Here is a 19,599-nt window from a genome sequence, read left to right as displayed (position 1 = left end):
GAAGGCGCCCCCACCTATGGCAGAGATTTTGAACTCGGTGAGCTTTAACACAAATAATTCCATGATTCTATGACTCTGTGATAGCTCAGTTGCTTGCTTTACCCCAGCAAAGTCTGAGGTTTTTTCTTCAGTATGAAAACTTTTGAAAGGTGGTATAAGGACATTTGTGTCCACTTAGTCTTCAGAATTTTTATATAAAATACTAACCTGAACACAAGTAGCTACCTCTGAATTTTAAATGGTAGTTGCAGTTTGAATCAGCACAACATTTATCCTTCATGGGATGAACACTAGCTTGATTAAACCAGTTCCAGGAGAATGAGTTGTTTTGTAAATATATGATGAAGCAGATAAGTTAGATCAAGGGTTGTTGTTTGCTTGTAATGTTGTAGTACCCACAGCAGTTCCCTTGTAATAAGCATCGCACGCACATTTGCAACAAGGAGTCAATCCTTCACTGGAATAGTTTATAGATAATGTTGAATAGGACGGTTGAGAATAAAGAGATTATAGGCAAGCAACATAAACAGATATGGAAACAGAAGTTTAAGTCTCCTTAGTTTGCCTAAGGAGAGTTGAAGACTTATTCCAAAGTAAAAGCAGATACCATAATTTCAATTATTCTAGATGTGAATTAAATTACTGTTAAGGCACAAATCCACATGGAAAAACAATATCCACCAAAGCTAAAGATCTAGTTTTGAAACAAAACTAATCATAGAGAGGGCAGTGATATATGAAGAAGTGAAGTGAGAAAGGAATAGCTAGAAAGGAAGAGACCCACAGGTGTGTGAAGATTCTGCTGACTCAGCATTCTGCTCCCCACACTTAAGGCCTCCAATTCAGAGAATGAATCCTAGCATTATAGAGATCATAACTCAGGTGAAGATGTTTAACTAGAATGAAAACAACTGTTTGTGGGACGGGAGGAAAAGTTTCCCAACATGAATTAACTTACCTTTAATGACTTTCTTGATAAATGGGTAGATGATACGACCCGCTTCTGCCTACAAAGTTGCCAACTGACATTTTCTGTTCCACATCACTGGTGTTGTGTTCCACACACAATGGTGTGTGTGGAATTGTGTGTGGTGCTATGCACCAGAGACCAAGTTCAGGGTATCTCTGCATGTTAGAACCCAGAGACAGGCTTTCTCTTTGGACTAAGGGAGGAAGACAGCCTGCTGGCAGAAGCACTGCAGATTGGCACATTTCCACTTGATTTCTGGATGAGAAATACTCCTCGTCTGGCATATGTCCACCTCTGGTTCTGCTTAGACTCTGTCCTGCCTCTCTGCCTAAGCAATCTGAAGCCATAAGGCTACACTTTCTTTTGAGAAGACATAAATTATATGGTTGGAAGATTCTGCTACTGCCTGAAGGATGTTTTTCCATCCTGAGCATCTCTGTTTCACTCAGACCTCAAACTGGTTTTCCACGTTTCTGTTATCACAATACTGTATGATTATGGTTCCTTTTGTCTGCTTTATGCAATCATGTTTTTCATAAAATAGAACCTGTTCTCCATTAAAAAGGAATTACATCAGTTTCTTTGAGCAGATGAGTGAGAATGGTACAATTTATCCCTAGTACTAATCTCTTCACACAGAATCATGTTCACACAATCACTAGCTTCACAGAACTGCCCATCAGAACAAGTGAAAAACTTTCGGTATGGTACCTTACTTTCTCATAGCACTGATAAGGCAAAGCTGTATCTGTGTAGGCTGACTACCTACTACAGTCAGTCCGCCTTTTTCTAACATCCTACATGACAGATACTATCAAAGCACAGCAGTATGGCTTTCAAAATAGAGCCTTTAAAGCTGTACAATCCTCATAAAAGACATCTGAACTTATTATACTGTAGCTTCTAAGAGATTTCCAGACATGAGCCTAGGATAAAAGAGCCATTAAAAATATTTGTGTTGCATAAGTCAAAGACACTGGTAATTATACTACAAGCTTGCAAGTGTAGTGCAGAACAAAAACCTGAATTTTTAAAACTATTAAAAAACTTTTCAGCTAGATACATGCACAATAGAGAAGAGTTCAGCTACATACGTGATTGTAGCTTTATAATTTCCCAACCTTTTAAATAAATAGATAATGGCAATGCTTCCAAATGTTTTCTTGAAAAGACAGATATAATTTGTTATTGTGAAACTCCCCAGCTGCACAAAATCCTACCAGTCTTCTCATGAGCTGTGAACACAACTCAAAGCTCAGCAGGGTTTTTCTTTCAAATCAGGGTTCCTTCTCCTTTGCATCAGACTGAGATGCAAAAACAAATTAAAACTGAACAGCATTTTTTTCAAGCACACTGAGACCTCTCTTTGAAGTGGCAAGGGTGTAGGAGGAGAAAACATACTCGTTTGCTGTAGATACATAAGGTTAAAAGCTCACTTTGAGAAATCAGTGGAAACCTCTCTCTGCCACAGCAACTAACCATTCTTACAGCATTTCAAGCCACAGAAAATTCTTCATCTACAGCAACTTAAATACTCGGATGAAAGAGATGCAGGTATTCCTCTGTGAGTATCTGGGTTAGAATGACAAGACAGAAGTAACAGATGTTTAACAAAGCTAAAATGATTAGATTCAAGGCCCACTGAAAATAGTCATAACTTCCAGCGATTTCAGTAGGCTTTCAATAAGGCCTAATAAAGCTTAACCCTTTGAAAAGCTAGATAGAAATGTGGATGGCTACAACCTCACAGCCTTGCAACACAAATGTTAGGATTTCAATTATGTTTTCACTTCTCAGGGAATATCATAAATTTTCCCACAACTAGGAGCTATCAGTAAGAGAGAAAATGGGACAATTCAGAGAAAGATGTGATCTACAGATCAAGCCTGAAAAACAGGAGATAGGCGGAACCTTGGGCGATTTTCTACTTTACACACAATTGGTATTACTTAGGGACAAGGATGAACTAGAAAATTCTCTACGAACAAATGCAAGTGTTCTATTATTTATAGCTTTTAAAAATAAATAAGAGTATTCCAACATTTAAATATCCTTATCACTAGCCATTTTTCCTAGTCTAACCTGAATCTCTCACACTGCAATTTAAGCCAATTACCTTTTGTCTGTCTAAACTGCACATGCAAATCAGATACTACATTCTCTTTGAACTAGTCTTGTATCACCCCTTAGTATTCTCTGTATACAACACACACAATCTTCTTTCAACATTTCCTCTCATTCCCTAGATCTCTGATCAATATCACTGCTCCCTGCTTATCCCTCTCCACTTAGACCACATCCTTCTTAAAACACCGCATCTAAGAGGATAATGTAGTCCCGCCCAGAGCTTATTTTATAATGGAGCTGCTACAAAATGTGCTTTTTTGCAAAGATGTAACATTGCCAATTCAAGTTCAGCTTATGAATCAGCTATAACTTCAAGATTTATGTAAAACTTCTATTTGAACAGTTGATCCTTATTCTGGTTTTGGACAAGTCTACAATATTGCACTTAAATTTACTGAATAAATAACTTTCTTCAGGCCTTTTTTCCCCAGGCCACCTCTTCATTGGAACCAAAAACCAGTTTTCAATACACCTGCAGAACCTTGCACCTTATTTCATCTACAAATTTAATAGAAATAATTTTTGCTTAAAGCATACTAAAAAAAAAATTATTTTTGTAAACTGGATGACAAATCTATTGCATCCTTTGAACATACAAAGAACACGTTTTATTTTAGAAAATTGTCTCTGCCTTCATAGAAGCATTTCTTTTAGATATGGTTCTGACTCCTGGAAAACAATAAAGAATTATCTTCAGGAAGTAATCATAAAAGGACAAATGTTGTTATTCTAATGAAACAACAATTGCAAAAGCAGTTGAATAGAGTAAGAGTCTTCAGAAAAGCAGTTTTCAGCAAACAGTAAGTAAAGTCATTTTCTGAAAGAATGTGAAGAAGAAAGAAGTACAGGTGGGGTTACTTAAAAGATTGTTTTGCAAACCAAATTATTCCGGTGCAAAAGACAGATAGTGGAAGTAGCAGAGACCATTATGGCTGTATAAGAGAGCTCTTCAATAACTTTAAACAGTGAAGAATGAATCATACAAAAAAACTGAAAGCCAGGATGAACGTAAGAGACCAAGGACATACCAATATGTGGCATAAAGGGTAATAAGGACAGGAAGACAAAGGGAATAATGAGGACATGTTGAGAAACAAAAGATGCTGAGAATGTTTAAATACCTAGAAGATGGAATACTAAACCACTGGCATGCATTTGTCAAGCACAAAAGATATTCAGTCTGTTTAGTTTCCTCTTGTAACAGCTTAAGTGGCCTAGTAAATAACAAGGTGCAATAAACTCTGCAATTAGCATAATTTTTTAACATTGGCCTGCACTGGCATCCTAAAGCACAAGTCTAATGAGACTTAGCATCTGAAGGGTATAGAAGCAGTCGGAAAAACTCACCTTCAAACAAGTAGTTTTCAGTAGCTCCCCGTCATGCTGGGAGAACATTGCACAACTCCCAAACAGATCTTTCCAAATTCCAATTTTCATTCACTGAAATTTGTCCTCATGAAATAGAAAATACTGTTGGTGAAAAGATAAGAATTTAAAATTGTTTTAACAAATCAGTAAGACGACTTGCTTCATCTTACTGGGTTTAGACCAAATGAATGAACAAAACAACATGCAATTGTGAGAAAATACAATACAAACTAAGAAATATTTAGCTAGATGGTGGGGACAAATAAGTTTGGTTAGAGTGGTTTATACAGTGATGCTCTTCAAAAGAGCTATCTCATTCTAGGATGCAATAATGAAAATGATAACCCATACCACAAATTCAGATTTGGTGAGTTTGCATAGGAAACTGTGCTTAGTTTAGGAACCACCATGTGTAGGAAAAATCTAGAAATATTTCTGCTTTTGAAAAAAGAGCAAGAGTTTTTAAAAAGAGGGCAAGTTTTTGAGGAAAAAGAAAAAAAAATAGCAAAAGGTAGTGAATTTGTTTGGCTCATAAAGGAAGATGGAGGAGACATGGTAAAAATGTCTGGAAGAAGGACCAGAATCAATGTTCTTCATGTCCAAGGGAGAAGAAAAAGAAGACATACTACTGACAGCAAAGATTAATGTTGGAGAAGCTTTTCAGCAGGGTGGTAAAACTCCAGAAGGTACTATCTGAAGAAACAAAGAAAATATCCTTATTAAGAACATTAACAGGCAGTTGAGTTCTTTCTCAGGGTAGTTTAGGTACAGAAATTTATACTGTATGTTCACCTTGATCCTCTCTAGCATTAAATTTCTGTATTCTTATGTATTAAAAACATGGGGGAAAGGAGGAAGGGAGAGTCATTACAATGGAAAAATTACACAATTATTCTTTTCCAATACTAGGAAGAGAAAGCAACAAAATGCATAACCTTCATCAATGTCTAATTTAATTTTAGAATTCCAGACTAGGAGCATCTGCTCCCTAAGGTAGTTGTCTTCAGCCAGTATAATTTAATAATTACAATGCAAGACAAGGACCACATGTGAGCGACACTACATTGAATAGAAAAAATAGATCAGCAGCAACTTCAATCGCAACTTAATTTCCCATGGCTCTGAGCAACATCAGATAGTTTTGTGGGCCATGTGTGTAATAAGTTGAGGACATTTAAACAAGTATCTTCTCTCTCTCTTCTCCCAAATATGGTTTATCATTGTGTAATGCTTAATTTTAAGTTACTGATATGAAAAATGAAATCTGGATTGGTTTACATCATAGGAAACTTAATTTCAGTGCTTCTACAGTATTTTCCATTCTGAGCCTTTATCCGCTAAGTGAAAAATTCTCCAGGTTAGCTATAATAGCTTAATTTAATAGGTTTAGATGCATTTATTTTTGAACATATTTGTGATATACTTGACGTGTCTATCAACACACTTCTGGTTATACACTCTATTAAACTGCTAGTAAGAAAAAGCAGCTACAACAACATGTGTGTGAGGTTTTTTTAAGAAATGCAAAGCCAACAGGACTTAAACTCAAACAAAATAAGTTACCCTGTAGATTACAGTACAAGGAAACATAGCTATTCCACTATCTACAGGAGGGCTACCCTGTTGTTCCCTTAATGTAATGAAAACATTATGAGTTAAAAAAAATGAAACACTGATGAGAAAAGGACAGAGTTCAAAGAAAGTGCACATTTCCCTTGTTCACATGAAGATCTATTGTGCATTCATAGATGGAGCCACGAAAAACAGACTTCACTTACTATCTGATTTGGTTTTATACTAAAACAAGAAGCACTTTCCTACTTTTAGCAGTAAACACTTCAGTATCTTGGAAATGATATATGGAAATTATAAATTTCCATATATTTCAGAGGAAGAAGGGAAAAAATCCATGTCATAGTGGTTATCAATTATACAGTAAATGGAAAAAAATGCTAAAAACAAAGTTCCCACATAAAGAATGAATAAGAATATATTTAGCTAAAATATTCTTGGGGAGTTTAATTTTGCACTATGTATCTTTTATGTCTTTTAAGATTTACTGAAATAGGTATCCCTAATTTATTTTAGTGTGATCATTTTGCTATAAATCCTCAAGGGGACACTGTTATTCTATGACAGGTATTTCAGTAAACTCCCAACTGTAGGCACGTTTATGGAAGTAACTTGCATCTGGCCCATTAATCTGTCTCAGTTTCCCTGTAAGAAGAAAAATATATTTCATTGCATGCATTTTGTTCTAAACCCAATCCTAGACACCCACAGTCATAGCCTGTGTCTTTCACCCTAGGGCCGCTACTCAATGGCTTTCACAAATTGCTTGACTGGTTTTACAGAAGAATGAGACTAGAACATGTCCTTGTAAACTTGAATCATCAGGCACAGAAATTATTCTGCCCGCATGTGCCATAAAGAATACTTTTTTCCTGGATTCAAGCAGAACTCATAAACTCAAAATTACTTAGTCCTATGAAGACTTAGGCACTTCCCCACATGCACAAAAGCAGACCTTTAGGTAACAGAGTTAGAAAGGCATTCAGCAGAAAAAAATATTGATTTAGTTTCTGGTTTATCTACCTCCATAAACACATATTTAGATGAATAAAAGAATAACAATTACTTTAAAATTGCATTTGTTAGGTATTTTCTCAATCTTGAATTGAACTACTTTCTAATTAAACTTTTCTGTAATTAGTTTTCAGGGGAGAGATCACTTTTGGTAAACCAGTTCATGTGTCATCCAACATCTCTATCGCAGTGTTTAACTTGGCCAAGTCCAGATTTATCTTTTGGAACTGAATCCAGCCTTTTACACGGTAAAATGCTTTCTCTGCTTTATGACTGCCAAAAGGCTTGTAAGACTTGCCTTTTGGATGGGCATTTCAGCTGTGTTCTGTCCACACAGGGATGTATTAGTGATGGGTCTACCCTGGTTGCTACAAGAGCCCACTATCCAGAGTAGTTACTGTACTCAGCTCATCTCTCACACTTGCCCTGCTAGGGTGGGCCTAGAAGATCCCAACGCTCCCAGAAAAAAAATAGATGATGTTGTATCGTAAAAGACTTTCAGATCTTTTTTCCCAGTTATCTGCTGAGCCAGTCTAAATGCAGGTTACGTGCTACAGAGTACTGAATGCTGAGGACCTAAGACTTCCAGTGAACAGCAACCAATGTGATACATCCAGGAGCTCTTAGCCCGACTTTTGTGTTATATCTTACTGACAGACATAGCAAGAATAGACTAGTCTCCTTTCCCACTGAGTTAAACAGTGAGGTTACAATTTCTACTTCAAATTGGCAAATAGTGAGGCATGAAGATTAGTTAGTAATTAATAACATCCTTTCTTTCAAAGATCTTGTGCACCTGCAAATCATACCATGAAACTACTAGCTGGAGAAAATTACGCCATCTCACTGCCCTGTATTTGTAGATTTGGTTCTGCTCCTGAAAACCCAGCAGCATTGCAAAGACTTTATGTGTGACCCTCTACCAGTTGCTATCTCCCGATACCTGTTACTACACAGTACAGCTGCAATTGCTATCTAGTTTCCATACAGTGGAGGGAAACAATAAAGAAGACAGCAGAGATGTCCACTTTCCCTCTCTTGCTAAGCTTCACATGGCATCTCTTCTACCATGACCTTCCAAAGTGAATGAGCTTCCTTCAAATACCTTCTGTTATTCCTGTCTCTCAATGTCTATACAGTCTGCAGGAACCAGAGACAGACACTTTGATGCAAATATTGTGTAAAGTTCTAGCACAGGGCTGAGCTGAATATATCTTAAATTTTAGCTTATTTAGCACCATGTAATCACCCAGTTTGTATCTGCTGCAAACCTGCAGCTAGTTGACTAAGGACAGGATCAAATTTTGTTTCCATCTGCTTATAGCCTGTTTCTTCTTTCATGTTCGAAGTGACACAAGTGATAAGGTTAGTAAGGATGGCATCCACTTATGGATTCTAGATGTGAAAGAATAATTTTGGATACCAATGTTAAAACTGAGTTTCTTGCTTTTCACCTTGATGCTGATTTTTAGAGTCCCACTGTTTACTTACGTCAAATAAACTACAGCAAATAAAAGTATCTAAGTTACTTACAGGATAATATAGCCAAGAGGCTATAACAGAATCCAAGCAAAGAACACATGAATCAAATTTCAGTTAAGATGTTACAACTACCTCTCAGATGCTTTGCTTCCGGAGTGAGAACTAAAGCATGAAAATACTTCTCTGTAGTATACAGTCATGGAGATTGATCCTAAGACTTCTCATGCTGAGTGGAACTCCCTAATGCTGTCAAGAAGAAATGTGAGGCAAGGTGTTGCCTGAAGTTTCACCCTTCTAGAGGTGGACAATGAGAATTAGGTCTGCAGGTACCTAATATCCAGCTGTCTCACTCCATAGGCAAATGTTTTAGCTACTAAGATATATAAATGAAACCGGCAGTCGTCATTATCTTGCTGTGATTTTTAAGCTGCCACATCTACTGCTTCCTGTAGAATACTGAGTAGCCTTCATCTTCAGTTACTTGTACTGTATCAATCCCATCTGGGATTTGGGAGCTGCTTGTCTAAGCATAACGTTATCATGTGGGTTTAGGCACTTACTTCCTTAGGTAAATTTTTGAGCATACCAGAAGGTAGAACCAGAGCCAGCTGGGGAATATTCAGATTCAACAAAGAAGTATCCAGGAGGCTGAAGCAAACATAGGATGAGAGTCACTAAACATGATTTTTAATTTCAGCTTTGAACTTTGCTCTTTGAAGCTTCTCCAAACCACTTAGAGCTTGCTTACATATTAAAAAGACTAACACATTTTTAAAAAATATTATTGATCTGTAATTATTGATTACAATCTGAAACACTGATAGGAATGTACATGTGAGTAGACCTTTGTGCACACAGACCAATATCTTAGGATAATGTGATCGGTACATACTAAATTACACACTAAATTACACGGCTTGGCTTCTAAACTATGATTTTGGCTAGCTACTTTCCTCCTCTGACAACGTTAACTTGCTGTAAAAACAACAAAACAAACAGAACCCACTGGCAGTTACATCATTTAACAATCAGTTTACAAAATGGAGATTGTATTCAAACAGAGAGTACTATCACTTTCAGTTTATACATAGAAGGAATTAAGAAACTTAGACTTACTTCCTCGGTTCACTTCTATATATTTTCTTTTTTATTACTATTATTATTTAATTTATCACTGCTAGCCAATTTAAACTTAGCATCTAGGATCTTAATTTAAGAAGGAGAATCTGAAAACTTTTAATAGCATGTATCCTAGCGAGTTACTGCGAATATTGCAAATTCCCAGCAAGAAACCTGTGGGAAACTGAGATAAACCAAGATCTTTGGGGAAGCTAAAACAAATTAAAATACTCTGTAAATAATTGTTTGAGTGGTGTTTTCTATGATTTTAATATATTCTGTGCGATACAGGTACAGAGCTAATCTTGTACCCTTGAGCACTTCAAGTGGATGCAAACATCAGTGTCCTTGCATTCTTTTTGCCTATAATCCCACTCTCTCAAGGAAAAGAAGCATTTTTCAGAGCAATGCCACACAGCTGTAGAAGTAATTTTCCCATAATTGTATACACTGAAGCAGAAGAAACAACAAGAAAGTTGGCAGAGTCTCACTGTAAAATATTTCCCTCTGGGTAACAGACACTCAGGATCCTTGTCTCTGTTGAACTGCTAAATTAACAGCATCTAATGGAGCAAGGTAGAGCCATAACATTGAAGAACTGCATGTGTAGCCATTTTTCCACTGTAAGAGTAGGGGACATGCACTGCAGTAAGCAGGACCACTACACACTTCTCCTTTCCTCTTCCCAGGCAATCTAGCTAGCAGGACTGTGATAAGAATATTCCCCAGGCATCCTCCAGAGTCAGAGTTGGGCTATTGACTGGAAATTGTAGTTCAGTGTTTACATTTAAGATGAAGGAGAAATCTATAATAATTGACCTCATTAACATGTAAGATTTTAGGATAAGTTTAGAATAATAAACATAGAGATGGATGAAACAAGACAAAGCTCCCCAGGGTTCAGAAAAAAAAAAAAGAGCATCTAATTTTTCATTCATCTCTTCACAGCCAGTGGTAATATCAGGCTAACTCTTTTACTAGAGCCTTCCACAAACCTAGTTGTTTGAATGAGTATTCAATACAGTTCACCCTCTTCCAGCACACTGTCAGTTTTCAAGAAACACAAAACACATACTAAAACTTATCTTTTCATGTAGATTTTGTTGACCACTCTGTGGGTGTGCCAAACCATTTATTTACCAGACTCTCCTCCAGATGCAGCCATAAACTCATAGGTTAACTCTAAACATTTTCTCCAGCAGTGGAAGATAATGCAGGGTTGGGTGTACATCTGCTCACATATTGCTTTATGAAACAAAGATCATTGTTAGCAAATCTATTTCCTTAAAAATGAAAGCTTTTTCTGAAAGAAGGGAATGGCAGTACATGTGAACTAGTCAGATTTTTACATATTTGATATATTGTATGCTGGGCAATTCTCAGTTCATCTAAAAAAGACTGGATTATTCTGAAAAACATACAGAACTAGTTAATGTATAATGGTAAGTTATTTGTAGAAAGGATGTCAGGCTGGAGGTAAGTTCTTAGTAAATGTGGCTGAGTATACTACTAGTATTGGTTTCATTAATTTTCCATTCATGATCCTGATACCAAAAGCAGTGATGTGGTTATGGAACTTCTGAAGATGAGAACATTATAGTTTATGAAATGAGTCATCCTGATTATTACCAGAATAATTGTTCTGAACTAAAATGCTAAGTACATGGGTTTGGGACCAATGAGTATTTCTGCTCTAACTTTGGCATCTGCTGCTTGAAAACAAAGGAAAAGAAAGATCTGAGTGGCTTAGCGAAGCCACAGAAATAATTTTGCCATGAAACAGACAAATACAACCTTCACAAAGGTGTTAAGTGGCAGTTGGTAGCATGGCTGAATAAGGTCTTGCATGTAATTTCAGTAAACCACAATCAAGAAAGATAAAATCAAACTCAGAGAGATCTAGGCAAGAACTATGAAAATGAGGAAGAAATTAATGATTTATTTTATGACAAAACCTTTAATTTATTAAGCTGTCATATGGAAGGGCCAGAGATGTCATTATTGCATTCTAGAACTACACCAAAGAATAAACATGGTAGAAGACAGAGAATATTTTCAGCTACAGATGACACTGAAGGAAGAACAAGTGTGCCTAAAATTACCCTGTGAATATATGTAGGCTGAAAATTACGTTTTTAATAATCATAAAAATTCTATTTGGAACATCCTTCAGTAGTTCAACTCGATTTTAAACGAAGTTTATTAGCTTATGAGTGAGATTACATGCTACTGCCTGAAAAAGCAAGGAAATAAACTTGTTAATGTAGCAGCCCTTTCCAGTCTTATTCTTTCTATTATTGGAAAAATAATTTGTCTCAGGCAACATGTTGATGAGCAGAGTTTTGTAAATTAAAAGACTCTTCAATGGATCTATTAATATCAACATTGATAGCTACCTCTGAGATTCTGTGGGCAGGAAGTGTCAGCCTTGTAAAACCAGAGAATTACTATTTTTCCACTTCAACAAATTCTGTAGGCCATATGGCTGGAAACTGCAGCCTCTTCTCTGCATTTCAGACACTCACAAAACTCTATTATGAATACAAAGCACCAAGTTTTGACAAATGGTTTAAGAACTGTGAAGCACACACAGTCAAGGAACACAGCATATGCAGCAGCTTTGAGCCTTTCCCCACTTGCACATTAAACTGTGTAAATATGGACGCCATGAATGATTTGGCAGAAGCACGTGCACAGAGAAGAATCTACACCTTCTTGAAAGCAATTTTTGGCAAGAGGTGGGCGATCCTGAAGCACAATTCTTTTTATGGCCAGCCTTAACGGTTGTTTCCAACGCAGTTATTGCTGACTTGGTGTGTTTGCAGACAGCTTTCCTCAAACCCAGTAGTATATTTGTATACATACTTGTATACTGACACTCTGTGGAAAAAACCACACCAGATAAAGAGACAATCATCATCCCAAGTGCTTCTGTTTACAGAGACAAGCCCACTCACGTACTTGGAATCACACAACTTCGCTGTGGTAACCGGGCTTGCCGCTTCCTGACGCTCCTCATTAGGATGGATTTGGCCCTTACAGCAACCAGGTGCCACGGCAGAACATTAATGTCCCTGTATTTCGTATTTCCTTGGCTTCCACCTTCCTCTCTCCTCATCCTTTATACTTCAGTGCTTCCTGTTCTGGCTCTCCCGTTAGGGGATCCCTAACCTGCCACAGCCCGGTACCCGCACCAGGCAGGGACCGCAGCCGTGCCGGGGTGTTCCGGAGGATCCCCTGGCAGCGCAGGCACGCTCCGGCTGACTGCCCCAACCCCTCGCACCCCTGCTCCTCCAGCTGTGGCAGGAGACACCCAGCAAAGGCGGGCTGCTCTCCTCCACATCGGCCTTTGGCATAAACCAGCTCCAAGCACCCGGTCTACGACACCCCTGAGGTGGAACTTCCTTCCCTGCCTTCCTCTGGGTCTCGCAAAGCCCCATGCAACGGAGCAGGCAAGCGCTAGACCTGACAGAGATCTGCAAGCCCCTTACTTCCCTCTGAACCCGGCCAGGCCGCAAAAACACAGCCGCGCAGCCGCTGGAGGGCAGAGTGCGGATGGGGGCGGTGGCGATCGAGGGGCGGGCACTGCCGGGGCCGCGGCCCACGGCGTGTGAGCATGCCGGCCCGGGAGGAGGGCTTGCTCGGCCGGGCCGGGGGAGGTTCAGGCTGAAGTTAGGGCTGGAGACAGAGGAAGGGGGAGCGCTGCCGGAAGCGGCGGAGGCGCTGGGAGCCCGCGGAGCTCCGCAGGCAGCATGTAGCTGGGTGACAGCGACTGGAGCGCTACGCATCTGCGGGCAGTCTGCCTCGGGTGCTGAGGGGCTGGTGCAGCGGGTCCGGAGCCTCTTCTGGGAGGTGGAGTGGGGAGCGGCAGCCGCGCCTCGTCTCTGCTCTTCCCCGCTTTCCCCTCTGTCCCCGGCGCCGTCCTCCCTCAGCCGCCCGCCCCTTCACCGCCGGCCGGGGGGCTGCGGCCGCTGCCATGGGTCTGCCCACGTTGGAGTTCAGCGACTCCTACTTGGACAGCCCGGATTTCAGGGAGCGCCTGAAGTGTCACGAGATCGAGCTGGAGAGAACGAACAAGTTCATCAAGGAGTTGATTAAGGACGGCAGCCTCCTCATCGGAGCCCTGCGAAGTGAGTCGGGCAGCGGGGCCGGGACGCAGGGGCGTCGGGTGCGGCGGGCAGGAGAAGGGGCTTCTTTTGTTTGAATGGGCGCCGGGAGCGGGCGGGCTCCCCTGCCGGCCGCCGCTGCGAAGCGCCTCGCACACTTTCCCCGCCGCTTTGCCTTGCCTCGCCTGGCCTGCGGCGGGGCTGGGTGGGTTTCCCGGGGGAGCGGGGGCGGCGAGGGGCCCTATCCCGGCCGGCGGGACCGGCCGCGCCCGCCCCGACGGGGACAGGGGGGAGCGGGCAAGAGCCCAGCTTCGGCGTTGGGGGCTAGAAGTGGCCGTGGGGACTCGTTCTGGGACGTTGGCTGCTAATTGGGTGCCTTCAGATAATGAAGGTGACTGTATAAATGGTCAAAGCAAGACACTGAAGTGAATTTATATGAACAGAGTTTATATCTCACGCACACCTCCCATCCTCCCGTCCCCCGTCTTCATGAAGTAAAGTAACTTCTATGTATTTTGAAAGGTTCTGAAAGAAGAGATAAGGGTGATCAGCTCGTGCCTTTAAAGCTTTGTGAGTTGAGCACTGACAGCTTCCCGGGGTGTGAAAACGGCCCTCATGCTTTGAAGAGCATAAAGCGAAAACTAGGATTTGCCATGAGCATTACTAGTCTCGGCTTGCCCTCCTGTTCTGTAACTGCTTGCCTACTGCTTGTCTTTAAATCACTTCGGAGCTCTCTTACTTGTTGGCCAGTCAGAACTTTCCTTCAGGTAGAGCAGAGAAGTAACTTAACAGCTTCTTGTGCTGCAACATGAGATGTTCAAGGGAAAGAATCACTCTGATCCTGAAGAGTATCAGCCACATTGACAGGGTGTGCTGCTTTTTGTAGGGTGAAGGGTAGCAAGCATTGCTCTATGTGGACAGGGAACAGGTGTTGCTATGAGCTCATCAGCTCATAAGAAACCGAACTGATGCTAACTAGGAATCTAAACCCAAAGTTTGTCTCTTTACCTGGGACAAGAGCACTAGAATATAACATTAATTGTGCTTGTTCATGCATCAACTGTAGATGGTTTATTTACAGCATTGTATTTACATGAAGCAGCTTTTGGCTTCTTGAGACTTTTTGGATATAGGTGCGTGTTTTTCTGGATTCATCTCAGGTTTAGTGAGAAGATGGATACAAATCTAGCATCTTATATGAATTTGTATTAAATTCAATAAATTCCTGTATTCATGCCCACAGAATATGTGACGATAGAATACATAGAAAATGTGTGTGTGTGTATGGCCAAAAGCTCAATGGTGCATTTTTCTTTCCAAAGCAAATTAGCTTGGTTTTTAGTTTTACTTTGTTTTCTCTTTGCTAAAAAGCTTTCTCCATAGAACAGGAAGTTAGTAAAACTTCACTATTACAAACTGGTGCTATAAGATGGTGTACACAAATAGTAATGACAGGTTTAGGATACTACTTAGATGCTTTGTTGGCCTGGACTAGCGCTGGAAATTGATTGGTTTTTGTTCCTGATCAAATAATGAAAAAATACAACTTTCTTCGTAAGTTGTTAAAGACTGCTGTAGAAGGGGTGTCGTTCTCGAGAAGTCATTTAGAAATTGATTCTGGAGTGATCACGTCATTTTCATGAAGAATATTTGTGATTTCTTGCTAGATTTAGACCCTGTATCTACATGTTTAATTATTGTCTCCCTCTTCAAGGAGCAGAGCTATTTCTATCTTAAGTAACGACTACTTAACTTGTAAGTTTTCCTGATTTTTCAAACTTTTTAGTCAAATGTTTGACACAATGCTTATTGAATTAAAATGCTGTGTGCTATAGTGTATTTTAGCTTTAGGAAAATAAGGTCTGATTTGGTGTAGTAAGAAATATTTCTCCTTTTGTTCATTTCAAATCCCTTAGTTTCTTGACAGTACCTTTCACAGAAACACTGCCTTAGTTCCTATGTTAGGATAACTAGGAAAATGTCTGTTTTTTCTAAACAGAAATGTGTACTGGATGTGTACTGTCCAGACTGGTGTAGATGCTGCAAGGACAGTGTACTTGTTATGGCAGGTAGCACTGTTGTGTATTTCTTAAAGTAGAGAACTTCTAACTTGTTAAAGGACACCAGCTACTCCTACTCAGCTTTAAAATCAGTGGAGTGTAAAATACTTGTGCAAGGCTTTATTTTTTTTTAAATTTAATTCTTTTAAATTATCAGTGAAAGATCTAATCAAACAGTGGCGTGAGTAGTTGATTACAGTGATGAACTCCTATGATTTGATCTTTGAATATTTAATGACCTGTGAGCTCTGAAGAGCAGCAGGCATTACTTACCGTGTTTTATCTCTTTAGGTGAGCTAGGATTTTTCATTTACATATCACTTTGGAGGATCAGTTCTGTTGTGAGTGAAAAATCCGGGCTGTGCTGCAGAGCTTCAGTGGAAATGAGTTTTGGAACATGTCCTTCCTGACCATGTTTAGAGAAGAGACAGTAAAGCTGATTTAACACAGTTAGAAAATACTATAATCTTTAAAAGTTACATAAATTTAGTATCTCATATAATATATGATATGGGACTACAGTGCATGTTTTTTTTTCAAATGGAATTAAACTTCTATATTACAGAAGTTACAAAATACTTATTTGTGCATAATCCGTATGTAAGTTACTGTAAAAATGCAGTGTTTATAAACACCTGATGACATTCCACATAAATTGAGGGTAGAGCAAATACAATTAATTTAGTATACAAACATTTTGCATTTTAATTGGAGTGATCTCAAGATAAGTTCATATACTATTTTAACGTGGTTCATTCTGAAGAGTGCTGCTTTCCAAAGTGTTTCCAGAGCTGTAATACTGTGTTCCATGAACCAGTAGTTGACATTTTCCTTCTCCTTCTAAATATGTAAGACTCTGTGAGTACCTCAGAAAAGGGCAGGTTATATGGTCTAGTGTAGTCAAATGTTAGCATTACATTTGTATGGCTATGGTGCCAACTTCAGCCTTGTCTTGCAATTAGTATTTGCGCTGAGAGACTACATTGTTGTTTTGAAATTAACTGAGTTACTAATACTGTACTAACTCTTTAAAGGCTTAAGCTTATGCATATAATGGGTGTTCCTGTTACATTAAAAAATTATCTTTCAACAGAGATTTAACTGTCTGTGTAGCCACAAGTAAATAGCAGCACAAAGTTTTCTCTGGTGCAGCTGGAGGGGAGGATTCCTTTGTTGTTAACTTGCGAATTAGAAAAAAAGAACCAAACTGAACTTTTAAGAGAAAATGATCTCCTGTTGCAACTGGCCTTCTTGATTATTAGGTAACTGTTGATTCGATAACTTTTTCAGGCACCTAATTTAATAGCTTTTTCAGATGCATATTTAAAATGCATATACTTAAATGCTTCATGTAGTGAGATCCATCTGTCGCTGGATATTGAAACTGGATTTTTTTCTTCTCATTGATTCCAGCTTCTTTTCAATTAAAACATCAAGTCTGTTGTACTTTTTGCCAGTAGTGTACTTTGTAATTTCTTTGTAGTTGCCTTGTTAAAACTCAACCTAGTCTAGGGCATTGTCATATACATTATATAGGAAATTTCATTATAGAATTATTTACATGCTTTTGATTTCCATAATAGGCCTACTGTTCTGCCAAAGTCAATGAATATTGTATTAAACAGTCCCAAAAAGTAACATGCATCTTCTACAGGTGATCTCGTGGCTTATTGCTGTGCAGACCCCTTCAGTCTTCCCCTCTGATTTTTGAGGCCTTCTCGCTCCATCTAAGTCCTACTTTAGCAACAAGTTTGTGTATTCAGTGATGGGAACTATGTAAATTTTGGTTTCAATGGTTCAAAATTCAGTGGATTTGCAGCTGTTTTAAATAATGCTATACCTTTTAAGGTGTTTTAATATGATGTAAACACTAACGCAAACCTGTTGTGTAATCTAAGATTTAACAAATATCTTTAGGAATTTTTATTTAGTAGCAGTCATTATTAGTTTTATTTTACTACTTAAATGCATGGAGAAACAGAGGAACAGGTACAAGATGGAAATGCTATCTTTTGTGAGGGGAGGGTCTGAGGGGGTGTTTTTTACCAGGGTTTTATAGAAATTCCATGCAGAAAAGATTATCTTGAAACTGTTTTGGCATATAGTTTTCAAGGATAACTTTCTTGTCTCATGAACCTAGTTATAATGGGACAGTGATGAACCTGCCTATGTGCGTGGAAATCCTGGGGGGGGGTTAACTGGCTGGAGAAAAAAAAAACCTGCAAAAGAACCTATGATCTTGTTACCTCTCTTGGGAATCTTTTTTCTATGTACCCCGTCCTTCTTGTATCTTTCCAGAGAAATGCATTTTCCCAGATATCTTGGTTTCACATTATTTTCATGAGCTTATATCTTTACAATGTCTTTTCCAGATTCTGACTGGAGCAGGACTGAGTTCTTTGAATAATAACCACCGAAGTTTGATAGCAGTCATTCTCTTTTGTTAATACAGATTCTGAGTAAAACAACTAATTCTTCATGTTCCTCATGTGATACTATGATGGCAAACATGGAATTATAGAAGTATAGCTTACTAGTGGGAATTTCAGAAATAATTCATATTGCCTTTGAAAATGTATTACTTTTGAGTCTTTTTAGTCATAAAATACAAAAATGTGTAACTTACCTTTCACGTTAGGATTGAGTGAGAGGCAGGGCGCTACAACATGTTAAATTTCTTAGTCTCTAAAATCTGTGATTCTGTTACCAAATGGAAAAAAAGTTTTCCACTGAAAGGAAGCTGAAACCTAGTAATTTGCCTTAATGTTTCGAAGTCATCTGCTTTCTTGCTGTTCTGTTACTTCTGATAGGCATTTGTACTCTCCTGCTGAGCTTCTGCTGATGTCTGAATTATCTATGGATTGTGGATATAACTTTTAGAAACAATTCAACAGGGTTCAGCCTTTCACACGAAGATACCAACAATAAGCTGGTTCTTATCCAGAGAAGGAGCTTAATTGCTTCCTCTAGTGTTTAAAACAGCTGCAGACTGTATCATATTATCTTTAGCAAACATATATGGAGAAAACAACTAGTAGTATGTAGTGGACTGTTACAGAGTGAACTATTTTCTGTCCATCATGTGATGTTTCATTTGAACCAAGAATCCCTGGAAGTGAATCCCCATGCTGTCAGTAACAACAGCATATTACTGTTTTGTTAACAAAGTCCTTGGATGACTCAACATAGGTGTTCTTGTGCCTTAGTATTTAAGCAGGTATTCTTTAAAGTTTTGTAATTGAATTATATCAGGTTACCTGTGGGGTGGGTTTGAGTTTCAAATGCCATATGAAATGATGTCTCTGCTTTAAAAATGTTGTGCAATTTTTAAAATTAGGATTTTCAAACTCTTAAGATGATTTCTGAAAATGTCAAATTTAATCTGTTTCTTAATGGGCCAGTTGGCTTGTTGTCTACTATGTGCTTCAGTTATTATGAATAAGATAAATGAATTCTATTAATAAAAGACCAGCTGCTGCATGAATATTGTCTTTACTACAATGGAAAATATGATGCTGTAGTCACTGAACTTGTACTGATCTCTTGGGTTTTTGTGGGCAGAAGTGCTACAGCAATTTGCAGTTTCCTGTAATAGTAAATAATTTTGTCCTCTGTGAAAAATCCAGAGGACAATACAGTCCTTTCTACTGAATGATATGTAAAGCAGTTCTATGTCTTTGCCTTCCTATTTTTCCTATAGTCTCACAATGGTAATTAGAAATAAATTTGGGCTATAGGAGAATAAGGTATCAGGAATTTCCTGTGTTAAATTCAATCTCCT

General features: G+C 38.8%; 1 protein-coding gene across 1 annotated transcript in view; it reads left to right on the top strand.

Annotated features, from left to right (window-relative positions):
* Positions 1-13,628: 13,628 nt before the first annotated feature.
* Positions 13,629-19,599, top strand: part of ARHGAP42 (Rho GTPase activating protein 42) — a gene marked incomplete at both ends in the record, with an annotated part of 156,252 nt that continues 150,281 nt past the window's right edge. Inside the window, one exon of the mRNA XM_080613419.1 lies at positions 13,629-13,782. Within this exon, the coding sequence (XP_080469545.1) occupies positions 13,629-13,782 (154 nt within the window). The remainder of the gene's footprint in view (positions 13,783-19,599) is intronic.

This window comes from Psittacula echo, assembly GCF_963264785.1.
Source record: "Psittacula echo genome assembly, chromosome: 3".
Classification (NCBI taxonomy): domain Eukaryota; kingdom Metazoa; phylum Chordata; class Aves; order Psittaciformes; family Psittacidae; genus Psittacula; species Psittacula echo.
This window is presented reverse-complemented; position numbering and strand designations above follow the sequence as displayed.